At 37.1% G+C, this 13,624-nt stretch overlaps 1 protein-coding gene and 1 long non-coding RNA gene across 5 annotated transcripts in view; one reads left to right on the forward strand and one right to left on the reverse strand.

Annotated features, from left to right (window-relative positions):
• The window catches only part of LDB3 (LIM domain binding 3), a 129,561-nt gene that overhangs the window by 96,342 nt on the left and 19,595 nt on the right, over positions 1-13,624 (forward strand). For 2 of the 3 annotated variants that reach the window (XM_064464804.1, XM_064464806.1), the window contains one exon: positions 4,403-4,567. In XM_064464804.1, coding sequence (XP_064320874.1) covers positions 4,403-4,567 — 165 coding nt within the window. Of the gene's footprint in view, positions 1-4,402; positions 4,568-6,247; positions 6,356-11,813; positions 11,859-13,624 lie in introns of all 3 variants that reach the window. The other variant, XM_064464808.1, reaches the window with a different exon arrangement.
• LOC135315610 (uncharacterized) overlaps positions 1-13,624 on the reverse strand; it is a 56,940-nt gene that overhangs the window by 11,976 nt on the left and 31,340 nt on the right. For both annotated transcript variants that reach the window (XR_010375090.1, XR_010375091.1), the window contains one exon: positions 208-366. This is a non-coding gene — a long non-coding RNA (uncharacterized LOC135315610). The remainder of the gene's footprint in view (positions 1-207; positions 367-13,624) is intronic.

The following is a 13,624-nucleotide window of genomic DNA, read 5'->3' on the forward strand; positions in this document are numbered from 1 at the left end:
GTGACCTCAAGTATTTGGCATCCTCCTAAATCATGCACCACAGATGCCAACACTGACAATGCTAAGCCAGTGCCCTCCAAGGGGTCTGTGAGGCCTGGAGCGGGTACAAGTCAGAGGGAGGCCAGTTTCACCACTACTGGCCAGAAAGCCCCTCTTTCTTCATCCAGTAAACAAAGGTACACTGTGACGTGTAACTGCATCACTGACCTGGTTTGGAGCTTTGGAATGGTTTGGTAATAACAACCTCTAACTCCTTCGGATGGAAATCCCCATTGCCTAAAGGGCAGGTGTCCAAGTTCCACAAATTCCAGCAACTCCTAGTTCACGAGGGTTTTACGTTTCAAGTGGCACCCGTAAGGAGCTCACCTGCAACACAGAGACAGCAGTCACTGAGCACCTTCTGCAGAGAAACAGCAGCTGATATTATTCACTGTATTTCTACAAACATTCCCATATTCAAATGCAAAACTCTTCCATGTTATGCCTTTCTCTAAACACCTTCTCCAGCACTTTTTTTCTACAAATGCTAGAAGAGATAATTTTTCCCTGTTCATTTTTATTTTTGCTCCCTATATTTTCAATTCCTTACAAGAGATCTGTTAGAGGATTTGAAACAAAAAGAGCTTCATGCATTACAAAAAGGAGACGAAGTATTGCTTTAATAATCCACTCGATTGTTATTTGGAGAGAAAGTCTTAGGACTTTACTGAGAGAAAGAAGTGTAATCTGCACTTACATTTTAAATGTTAAGAGTGTGTTTGTTGCTGTGTTTTCTCATGGTTGTTAACCATTATTATCCTTTTAACCTCTACTGATCTGTGTTCCTTTTCATGAGTGAAAATCAGCTGAGGAGATGTGTGTTTTGTTTTCTTCCATGTAACTTACTCACATTGTGCATTTTATGTTTATTTGTTACCACAAATATGGAGATGTTTGAGAACATCCATTTCCTTTGGTTTTCCTTAAAATGCAAAATACTGTAAAGACTAAAAGTACACAGAAGGACTGTATTAAAAAAAAAAACCAACAAAATCTCTGAAACAAGTAATAATGAAACTGTTATAATAGATGATCTATTTTATAAAGCATCATTCACATTTATCAGTTCTTAAAATTCTTCTGCACTCTTTCAGACTGAAAATCTAGAAAGGAGGTAATCTTGAGGGGAAAAAAGTTATTTTATTTTAATATCTAAATAAAATTACTTAAAATTTAGAGTGGTTAAACTAAAAACATTCCAGTTAGTCTCAGTTCTTTCTATAAAACTGAGTAAAAATCAGTTACCAACTGCATATATTGTATGTAACCAGATGACCCTAATTTTTAAGGTTTATATGTATTTCATTTGTATTTATTCCAATTCCTTGTTCTCTTAATTAATATATTCTACCCCACAGGAAGGTGATCAAGCCTCTAACATTTTAATCACATAAAAAGAACTATTACGAACAGCATGCAAGATAAACTTGTTTGTATTTCTTTTAAATTTTATAAGGTATTCCAGTATATTTGCATTTATTTTATTTATATGTGTTTGTCCAGTTCAAATCTGTCTCCACACAGGTCCATGTCCACATACGTTCGTTCTTTTTATTTCTTCTTTCTTTTAAATATATATCATTGGGTATGCGTTTCAGTTAACATTCTGGAGATCATTACAACCATTAAGTAACTTCACTCTTTTCTTCTATTCAAGGTATGAAGTCTTGATTCTTTTGAAATCTGTAGCAAATCCCCCTCACTTCAGTGAAAATAGAAGGGCAAAATAAGTGAAATCTAAGTTTGTATTTGTTTTTAGGACATGCATTAAGTTCCATTTTTATGTGCCGTATAGATTCACTCCTTTCCTGTTTGCCAAATCAAAGATGTGTAAGTACTAAATTTTGACTCAGCACCCTTTAATGTGACAATCCCAGTACCTGCTGTTGCACAGGACGAAAGAAAAATCCTGCAAGTTCTAGAGCTCATTAACAGACTAGGCCATGATCCGTAGCCGTGATGTACAAGATACAGCTACGTAGCCTAGGTCATGGATGCTGTGTTAGCTAAGCGGAAGAATTTACATCACAGTGCAAATGCATCAATGTGGAAGAACTGATCTGAATTTCAAATGCATATTATGATGGACAAACTCTTGCAAAACTGTTGCAAAACTTCTGGTGTAATGATTTGAAAACCAGAATTGCACACAGGTGGGTATTTTCAGGCGCTCACTGATTGTGTGTGTCATGGCAGATGAAACTTATAAGGGAGAAAATACAGATGTTTCTGCTTTTGTCGTGGGTTGCATTCAACTTTGAAATTGGTGGGCATAACAGCCACGCCCCCATCTCAGCTAATCAAACAGTGAAATAAATACTCAGCTGAAATAAGAGACATCGTTGTTTAGGCGACTAAACCATACGAGAAGGTGGAGAAGAGGGAGGAGGACAGGAGAAATGGGACAGTCCCTCACAGAGCAAGGGGTATCATGAGTTCTGAAGTACCAAGCGCTCATTCTAGATCCTGGGAAATACAACTTGTTGAGTCAGTGCTTCTGAGAGAAGCAAAAGAAAACATTCTCTAGAATGGCTGAAAGACAGAGAAAATATTTGCACAACCGCAAATTTGCGTAGGAAAAAAAGCTGAGAGAAAGAATGTTTGAGGGCTAAGGTTTGGCTGAAAAACCTTGGCTGTAAGGTTGCTTTTGTTATTGGATACTTACTGCCTCAGAAAGAGTGGCAATATACTTATGAGTTAGGGCAAAAGAAGTAAAAAAATATCCATTGTGCTGTTCTACCACTGCTTGTGGACAGGACAACTATGGCATGCACAGTCATGCCCGGATGTTAAAAAAAAAAAAAAAAAAAAGAGATGTATTAGGATAACTCCTAAAAGAAAATTAATCTACACACAATAAAAAGGCATTAAGAAAAACGTCCCGTGTGCCTGGGGGTCATATACTTATATATCGCTGAATTTGGTGCCCCAAAATAGTATAATAATCTGAAAAATAAAATTGCAATTAGTTATTTTTCCGTGGCTTATTTGTTCTGTGGATAAGAGTTAATAGAATCCACAGTAAAATGTGCCTAAACACAAAATTAAGTTTTTGTCTTCTCGTTTCTCTTTTTCTTTTTTGGGTGGTGGTGTTTAACCCCCTTTTAATTTTAAATGACATAGTGATTTTTGTTAGGTTTATTGACAAGTGAATAATGAATGTACATATTATTATTCTGTTGTTGATATTAAGTTCACTGAAACAGTAATCTTGCAAGTTCACTTAATGTTTTTTTTTTCCTCTGATGTAAGAGCTAGGGGAAGACAATAAAATGAACCTCCCCAAAGATTAGTTCATCTCTTAGCAGTGGATGGCTCTGACTACGCCACCTTGCAAAGCTGTCTAATAGATAACTGCCCCATTTGTAAGAGATGAGTGAGGCTGAGGGAGGCTGAAATATGGTGACGACACTGGGTGCTCTGACAGTAGGTGATGAAAGACACTGGTAGTTCAGTAGGTCACTAAAACGGCCACTGGATACAAGCCTAGATTTTTAATTATTATTAATTTCAATTAATCTATTTTGCAATCAAATAAAGAGAAAATAAATTAAATGTTAATATTTCTCTGTTCCATGCTATCAGTGCCACAGCAGCACAAGAGCGCCACAGGGATAACAACTCATGCTCATCACCCAAGTGGTTTTAAAACTGGTGCAGTAAAATTTTATGCTACATCATCTTCTTGTATTTTACATATTGTGCTGTGTGCAAAAAGGCAGCTTATTGTTTGATGGGCTGGCCAGTGTAATGTAAGGCGAATTTAGGTCAGGCATGGACTGACAATCACTGGACTCCTTTTAAATATCTTTCCACTACCTGGATCACACAAAACTGATTCAGCCCAACACAAACCTGTGCTGCCTGGATTCCCAGACTATCAGAACTTGCGGGAAGCCTGCTGATACAAGACTGTGATAATATCCTTTAAATTGCTTTTCTTCATCTAATTGAACAGTTTAGTCCTAACATAAACTTCACCTCCAGAAGTAAATATGGGGTGAAATTTATCCTAGCTCAAAGAGTTTGCGACAGGCTCTTTGCAACCATTTACGTACTGCGTGCCCAAAGCCATTTCCTACCACTGGTTTCGGTGGGAGCAGGACTTAAATGCTGTGCAACACCTGGGATCAATTTCAGTCAGGCAGGACCAAAACTGCATTACAGTCTTAACTGCACTGCCAAAAAGGCCTAACAAATGTCTTTTTTTTTTCTTCTTTGCATAATTATGCTTTTCCCTCAGTAACACAGCCTGCTACTATGTTTGAGGCTTCAGGTTCAAACATAGTAGGTTTTATGCTCTACCTTTAAATACGCACCTTCTTAAGATGCTTCTTGTTTTATTTAATTTAACTCTAATTAGTACCCCTGTTGAGCATGCTCCGGTGTCTACCAGTTCTGCCTCTGCTCCTGCTCCACTTGCTTCAGCACATCAGCCTGCTACTGCTGCTCAAAATACAGCCAGTCTGATGACGCCACCAGCAACCACCTCAGTAGTGCAAGAGTCTTTCTCGGCCTCCTTCCAAAGGTAATGCTTTGTTGCTTTGTCCTTTCGCAGATACACCCCTGTATGGCTCTGGAAACGCTGCATACACGTTCTTAACTGAAGAATGTAGTATGTAAAAGCTGTAGCCTATTTTATATGCTTTTAGATATTTTGGTGTGAAGCTGTAGCCTATTTTATATGCTTTTAGATATTTTGGTGTGTTTTCTTATATTGAAGTACGTTGTTCATGTTTGCAAAGAATTTGCAAAATAAAAGTGCTCTAAGAAATAACAAAAAATAGTTTCAAGTCTGCAATGCATTTAACGTGTCCAGAAATCAAGCCTAGGGTTAAAACTAGAAATGTTTTTTTCACCACTTATAATAAAACCAAAACAGCTTCTTGTAACAGTTACGGTGGTTGAATGAAGGTTCTTTTACTAGTGTTTCTGCAATATAACATGAAATGGAAAATTAGAAAATGTCATTCACTCACGTGATTGAGCTTACCCTACTGTAACAGATGTCAGTAGAATATGGTGGACAATGTCAGTCAAACCATGCATTTGATGATTGACTTGCTCTGTAAGGTATTAAGTCAATTAATTTCTATTAGATTTATCTACTCTGTTTTCTCCAAGGAGATTTAGTTATAGAGCTAAAGTGAGTTTCAAGGAGGTGTGCGTTCAATACACTTGTAGTACAGGAGGAGTTAGAGTTGTATATTAACAGCTGTCAGGCTGTGAAGAAACATGTGGGATTTATACTACTGTCACTTACGTTAGAGTAATTTTGGGGATAGTGAGAGTGAATTCCTTTGATGCATATTATTCTTTTCTTTTAGGTTTTTTCCTACATTAATATTCCTAAAAGTTGTATGTTTTAGTGTGCTTTAAAAGTCCAGGGAAAACCACACTTCCCGTAATGTAAGCTACTTTAAAAAATTGAGACATGTGATCTGTTGTATCTTAGATGTGTGCAAACGGAATAGGAAATGTTCTCTTTGCTCTATTTCTTGTTTAATTTTTGCTAGTTGAGTTATTTATGTATACCAGCTACGTAGTTTCTCACTTTAGTTGGTTTTTACCTAACCGTGACCTACTGGACTCCAGTGTTTTTATTCCAGTGCAAGAAAATCAATCATCCAGCCAGCAAAGGAAGTTTGACTAAGGTATTATTTTGTAATTCAGAACTGTGCTGTAAGGTACTTTTACATGAAATAATGATACGGTTTAAGTAATTTTTATCCTGCAGTTGGAACTGTAACATGAAGAAAATGGATTATCTAATATATGCCTCAAAAATAAATGCCTCTACTAAACTAATCATGCCAACAACTTGCGTGTTAAATAGGAGAATCTTGTGTCTGGTACTGCTTGCATATTAAAATGTTTAGCTTGAATTCAGACTCAAACATCTTCAGATCTTGCAGATAAACACACGTCTCGTTGACAAAAGTCCTGTCCTGAAATATTGTCCCTCTTAGTTACTGATAGACTCGTGTTTTAAGATATTTACATAATGTGTGCATTTTGTCTTGTGTTCTGTAGGAATGTGCTTGGTTATGCTATTCTGTAAGTGTGCAGATGTGTGCTACAGCAAATCTGTTCCTGGTAACTATGCAGCATTCCTCTCGTACCTGAACTCCGACAAAGCTTGATTCTGATGTCACTATTTTTGTCCTTGTTAAATTATTTTGTACATGCTTTCATGTGTCTTCTGCAGAGTGCTTGCAGCCCCCCGCTCTCTTTCACAGCCTAAGACTTCCCATGGGTCCAAGAACATGTCATTAGCAGCTTCCACTATTTCATCTGCTATCTCATCTCAGTCTAGGTATATCTGTAAAACTCTCTTCTTTTTCTTTTAACTTAATTTGGTTTTATTCTGTATTACTCTCTCTGATTTAAGGTTTTCAGCTTCTCAAGAGATTGGCCAGGCAGAGACTATTGAAAAGTGTGATGTGTTTAAAGGAATAGCCTTCTCGCTTATCTTTCACATTAAAACCAAGCTAGGAAACACCTAAGTTTTAGATTTAGGATATATGACCAAAAGGTCCTTTTGGAACAAAGGTGTTTCAGTTGGTTGGTTTGTCCTGTTTTTGCCATCTTAAAATGACAATATTTGTCTAATGACAGTGGGTAGGAATCACAGACTACTTTTTTTCTTGCTGAAAACATGGGATCACAAGAATCACAGACCTTCTTTTATCATGCTCTTAATGATGACTAATGAAAGATGACTGATGGGGAAAGGTAGCATCTGCCACTAGAAAGAGAGAATGCTGCTGTACTGCCTCACTGCTAAGCCTTTTCATTGCTTTCATTAATACTTTGTAAGACTAACAGAGGAGAAAGCAGTAGATTTTAAGATACATTTTTTGAATGTAATCTTCAGAAGTAATGAAAACCTGGATCAGCAATACTTTTGAAAATATAATTGTCCATGTCTGTCTCATCTTCATATAAAAAGGTAGTTAGGAATCACCCAAAAGTGATGCTTGAACAAAGCGCACAAGTTTGAAGGCTACACATCGAGAAGTATAATGATCTTTCTCAAGAGTAGCATAGAAAACAGCAGCTGAGTGCTATGCTCAGGTACATACTTGAAAGCATTCTGGCTGGCTTCACATCTCTGAAACCAATGCAACAATGAAGTAGCTACAGAACGGAAGATCAGAAGAGTTCTGAGTTTCAGGATGTAAACGTGACTGTTTACAGCCATGGGAGTTGCATAGGGGATGTAATTCTCATACGGAGCTGATAAAACATAAGCAGTAAAATTAACTGTTGATCTAATTCTATTTATCTGGGTGGAGATACATCAATCCTAACTTTAGTTTCAATTAAACTATGAAGTTGGTGAACGTCACCGAATGTTACTGAGAATAGAAGGTAAGAACCAGGTGCAAGGGTGTTTGCTCCCATTGACATCTAGTTTTATGTATGAACTTTCAAAATTCCAAATGATGAGTTATTTAGGGAATTCTTATTTGTGGGTATCCATCATAAAATACCTTAAGAGGGTGTAATTTTCACACTATGAGTACTCAGTGCATTTCAGAAGTAATTCTTATACTGCTTTTTCATTCAATCCTGTGGTACGATTAGGCTCTTAAATGTCACCTGTATTGTTTAATCCACTGTTTGTTTTATTAAGAAATCTCTTGTAGTCAGTTGGAATGATCACGTATCTCTAGGAGAAGAGGGTCCCATACAGTTGTTGTAGGAGACAGTTAAAAGCCTCTTATCACCAGGGGAAGTCCCTTGTTTCCTAAGCAACAACGACTGTGCATATTTGAGCTTGTTTATAACGCTGGCATGCAAAACCTATTTATTTCTTCTGAGCTACAGAAAAGACTCAGTTTTAGTATTTCTCTCAGTTAAGGAGCAAAATGTATGCATCGGTCAGAACGTGAAATTAAACTGAAGCCTTGGTGACTACTCTGGCCAGACAGAGGACATTTATTCCTGTCTCACCGGTCTATCTTAGGAGCCATATAAATCTGACTATGAGAGGTATATTTTTACACACCTGCACAACAGATTTCCTTGGTATTCTACTAGCTTCAGTGAGAATTGTACATAACAGCTAATAATAGGTCTCTGAAGCCTGCATGTACTAATAGTACTGCATGTAATACTTTTTATTTCTGCAATATATACGTATTTCATTGAGATTAGCGTTGATGTCACAAGAGGCTCTAGTTTTTCCCCTTCAAGAAAAACAATCAGATAATGAAAGACTTTCATTTAATGAACAATTTTGGAGGAATGCAGGAAGATAAAATCACACACATGTTGCATATATCACTTTTAGGACTCCATTGGTAAAATCTTTATCAGGTTTATTTTATTTCCCACCCAAGATTAGAATGGCATTTTCACACCTGAGTGAAAAAATTCAATTCATTGACAATTTCTGAGTATCTTGAATAGGAGGATACAAAGGGAGGGCTAAAGAACACATCACATTTTAAAAATGTTGAAACTACAAATTTTCCAGTTTTAAGAAATGGCTTTATTTCAGAAATAAAATTTCCGTTGGATTTTGTTTTTATTATTCTGTGAAGCCGTCTGACTAGGCAAAGGCAGACATAGATCTGAACACTGAGAACGCTGCTAGTCATGGGAGCCATTCTAAAATTGGATTATTGAGTTATGAGACTGTACTTGGAGTCATCTAAAAACTCCAGAAACCCTTATGAACATGTGAACCATAGCATTGTCAGCTTTTAAATCCGTTATAAAAGTGATAGATCTCTAGAAACCTTTCAGAGAGGGATGGTTTATCATCACAGAAAATCCTTAAAATAAGGCTGCCCAAGCAGGCGGAAGGCATGTTTTCACCAAATGGTTAATGCATGCATACTTTTTTTAGCTGAAGGCTATTCATTTAAGAAGCTATAGTTCCTTCGTATTAATCACAGAGCCATGGATAGACCTTCTGAATCCCAGAACAGGCACTCTTCACATTGAAGTATGGTAGCTATGTTGGTCAGGAATAGAGTATAACAGTTATTTGGGACAGACTGACAACTGCTGGCATAGCTTTCATTTTCTGTGCTAGCTTTTGGTACAAGAATTAGATGCAGATATCTTTTGTTATCTTCTGGGATAAATCTACTTTTCTATAAAAGAGCTATGTTTTCATTGTGTCTTGGAAACAACAGTTAAGCAACAATTATGTATAATTTACATATAAACAGGTAATGAATTAGGATAAAGATAGCCATCATTTGCTGATGCTACTTGCATGGCTTTCTTAATGCTTATAAAATATGAGCCTTTATCTATTTCACTTTAATTTCACATTCCTTTCATGGGGAGAAGGGAAGCATTTGTAGTTATGTATCAATATGGACTAATCAGTGTGAATCACAATTTTAATGAGTAATGAGGATAAAAAGATCACCCTGTGATACTAAAATTGACTTCCCATTCAAATGTCTTTTATCTCCTGCATTGGCGTGGACCATTTTACCCTTTCCTGCCCTTTGAAAGGAAGCAGGTTGTCTGGGGAGGCTATGCCTCTCCATTCTTGAAGGTTTTCAAGACACCATTGGATAAGACACTGAGCAACACGGTCTGACCTCAGAGCTCGCCTTGCTTTGAGCAGGAGGTTAGATGAGAGACCTCCTGAGGTCTCTTCCAACCTGAAAGATTCTGTGAATCTATGAAAAACAACTGTCCATTTCAGAAAGCAATGCTTTAACCAGGCTACTAAAAACTGTTGCTTATACCTGGCAATTGTTTATGTCCAAGATATAAGAACTACAGGTTATCAGCTTTATACGCTGCTGCCCTAGAATCTGACTTGCCTATGGATGACACAGGTATCGTGCTGACATACACTTCAACTTGGTATCAGCAGGCAATTGTTATCATCTTAGCTAACACCTCTCTTGGAAGTTCAGTAAGCCAGCCTTGGGACATAAAGGCATATCAGAAACTTGTAGAACCTCTGAAAAATTGGATCCCTGATAATCAGGTGCAACCAGCAAACTCAGTTTAGTTTTTGTTTTGTTTTGGGGTGGTTTTTTTTTGAGGGTTGTGTTGCAATTGAAATAGGTTCTTTATCTTTGTGCACTACTGCCATGTTTGTTTGAAAAGCTGCCATGTATTATAGCTAGTGTATTCAAACATAAGGGACTAAAACTGGCTTCTGAATTCATTTAGAATTCAAATTTTTGAGCATCTGACAGTTTTCATTTAGAAAACAAGCAATGCATTAGCACGCCAATATATGGACGTAAAAATTAGTTTCAGCCTGACATATGCCATTGGAGCAATGCAGCATTTCATATAATTTTAATTCAAAATAAAATATGGATGACCTCAGTTACAACAGTATCCCCATCCTGTAAAGCATGCTCAGGTAGAATGAGGCTGAGATTATGCCACTGTTGCTCCAGTGTTTGTTGGGATTTTTTTCCTTCTAGATACCTTAAAAAGGTCCATCAAGGAAATGCAGGATCATTTCTTGATCTATGTCCTTAACTATTTAGATCTGATTTTAAGCTTTAGTACATCAGTTCTATAGTGATTTTGCTTTTGTGAACAAAGGCTGTATGCATAACACCTAACAGGAGTAAAATCTTTATAATGTTCCTAAAGAGAAATGTTTGAAATAAGTCATTAATCCTTAACCGACCACATTACTCTCACTTCTAAATCTGCAATGTTAATCTTACTTTCTCACTTAACTATCTTACTTACAAAGAAGAAAGCGTAACAGGAGTGTTTTAAATAAGCTACGAAGCTCTTTATGCAATAGGTTATTCCATCTGGAGGGTAAAAGCAGGGCAACCCGTGAGACAGCACTCTGGGAATACAAAAACAGGAGAAACGATGGAAAGGGTTATGATTATGGTTCTAAAAAGAAGGTGTAGCTTCTGTGATCCTAGGATTTTAATCCAAGCGCTGTGTCTGTGGTAAAGGGAAGAAAAACTGTTCTCCAGAAGCTGGGAAAATAACTGGCTTCTGGTAATTCTGGCAAATGTGGCAAGTGTGCTCCTGTGGGATGCGGTTGTTGCCATGTAGCCCTGCACTGCTCTGCGTTTAGACAGGAGCTGTGTTCATTCTGAATCCTCGTGTTTCTCAGATCATACATTCTGCAGGCTTTTAATTACCTTCTGTATTTACATAAATGAATCATTTATGTTGTGAAATGATGCTGCTTCCCCAAGGGAAAATAAAAATCTACCTGTTTATCTTAGACTCTGTTTAGCAAATGAGCAGTAGAATGGTACTGCAAGGGAAAAGTTGAACGTAATGTCTTGATGTTGTTGCTTCAACTGCTTCCAGCCTGTCCTTTCTATGGGGTTGTCCCAGTTGCCTCATAAGCCGGGAAACTGAGCTCAGCTTTGGACTTTGGTTCATTCAAGGTCTGCTTTTAGGATCTGATGCAACTTAAGCTTATGACACTCACACAAAGAAACTCATTTTTCTGTGCTAATACCAGTAAATGGGAAATGTCGCAGCAAACAGTCTAGTGGTTGAATTAGAATCCCATAACTAACGAATGAGCAAAACTGGATGAGAGTAACTTATGGAGCAATAGACTCAGCTCATTTACTTATTTTACCATTATTCAGGCTTCACTATGATTCCTAGCTTAAATAAGATAAGCAAAATGTAATGTAATACTGATCTTACGTGATTATAAATACATATGTGTTGTTTACTTTAGCACTTAAGAGCACCTCTTATTCATAAGGAAATGCACTGTAGGACAAGATATCCCAATTTTCTTGGTATATTTTTTTTCAAATACAACTTTTGTCTCATTGTAGTTTCAACCGGCATTCTTCCACCTCCATCAGCTACCAGTCAAAGAGGTATACAAATGTCTTGTGCAGCTACTCTACCTTAAAAGCACTTAACAAACCAGTTTATTGCTGCTAGTAGGCATCTAGTGAAGTATTAACATAAAAATCTGCTTAGAAATATTTACTCTTTCTTTTTCTGACAACTAATAGTTTTCAGAGCCAGTATTTAATTTGCTGCCTGTCACATGCCATTGGCTGCTACAGATAAATTCAGTAGGGGTGCTTTCACTGCTTCTAGAGACGCCGTTGCTTCCTGTTCCATTAAAGCATCTTTGATCTTTAGGGCATCTTTTTATTCTTTTTTGTCTTTCTTTTTTCTTTCTTTTTTCTTTTTTTTTTAATTTCTTTTAATCACACGCTATTTCCTTTTCTTCAGCAGAAGTTCTGATAAATCTTTTAACTTCACTAAAACCCTTAATGATGCAGTGTAACACTTTATTTCTCTTTGACAAGCCTTTTCATCTTTCTTACTCCATTTAATATGCATCATATACGTGTAAAAGAGTTCAGTAATTGACTTCTTTTAATTTTGCCATTATTTTGGTACTATGAATACAATTTTTTTTGTGTGATGTTTTTGATTTTTTTCCCCTTCATTTCCCTGAACATACAAGGAAATCTAGTGGCATGGTTTTATCATGCTATTAACTTTGGGAAACACTTGAATTTTGAATAACCATTTTTCTTCATGACAGTCCAAGTATCGCTAATCTGGCTCAGAATTTCTTTATGTATTTTGTGCATTAAGAAAGCTTCAAATGGATCTTTCTACCAAAGGACCTGCACATCTGGGAGTAGACTTTCCTGAGTGTATGCCATTTTTAGATTAAGGTTGTATGACACGTGATTTAAAATCTTTGAATCCGCATTTTAAATAATAATCACTGATCCTGTAAAGGTGAGTATGTTTTACTGGTTTTCTGTCTCATTTGCCTTGAATAGTAGATTTTAAAGCAAGGAGAAGTCTTTTGATGGTGTGTATTTAGCTAAAGACCCTTTGGAAGCTGTATGTGAAGCCGGCGTACCTGAAGTGTTACATCTTCCTGTCTGTGCTCCGGTAGGAGCAATGATCCTCTGTCCAGTCACCCCAAGTGCAGTGTGCCCTTATGCCCTACAGATGAGGCGGTACCAACAGGAAATAGATGGTAAGAATGGAAAGTAAGAAGTCCCACTACGCTTAGAACAGCTTTGGCGGTTACAGAATCACAGCACAGTTCACAACAGAATTACAGTGAATACAGACCACTAAAATAGTTTCTCTTGGAGCATCCTGTTCACTTGTGGTATAGCAGACCCAAATCCAGCCCTAAGCCCTAGACTAGGTACAGAAATAATCAGCTATAGGCATTTTAGCAATAGCTATGTTTCTAGGTCTAACTAAGTAGACCAAAAAAAAAAAACAAATTAGCCTGAGGCAGCAATGCTGTGTGAACTAAATCTATAGTATAAGCACTGTCAGAGTAGCAAAAGGTATGTTGTGAGGATAGGTTTATTTTGTTAAGAAATAAAAATCAAAAGGTTACGTTTGTCAGAATGCTTTTTACCTGTACTGGAAAGAATTTGCTGGGTTTGCCCTACGTAAAAATGATAACATGTTTTCTCCAGATGGCATCTGTTTCCGCTGTTAAAGAAAGTACAAGTGAAGATGGACCAATGGTCTGGCAAAGCTTCATTTCTTATGCTGACAAATGTTTTCCTATAGACAAAGCCACTATGGAAATAACTCCTGAACTGTCAGCACCAATGTGTAGGGATCTGGTTCATACAGATAGTGA

The sequence above is a fragment of the Phalacrocorax carbo genome, chromosome 13 (genome assembly GCF_963921805.1).
Source record: "Phalacrocorax carbo chromosome 13, bPhaCar2.1, whole genome shotgun sequence".
NCBI lineage: Eukaryota > Metazoa > Chordata > Aves > Suliformes > Phalacrocoracidae > Phalacrocorax > Phalacrocorax carbo.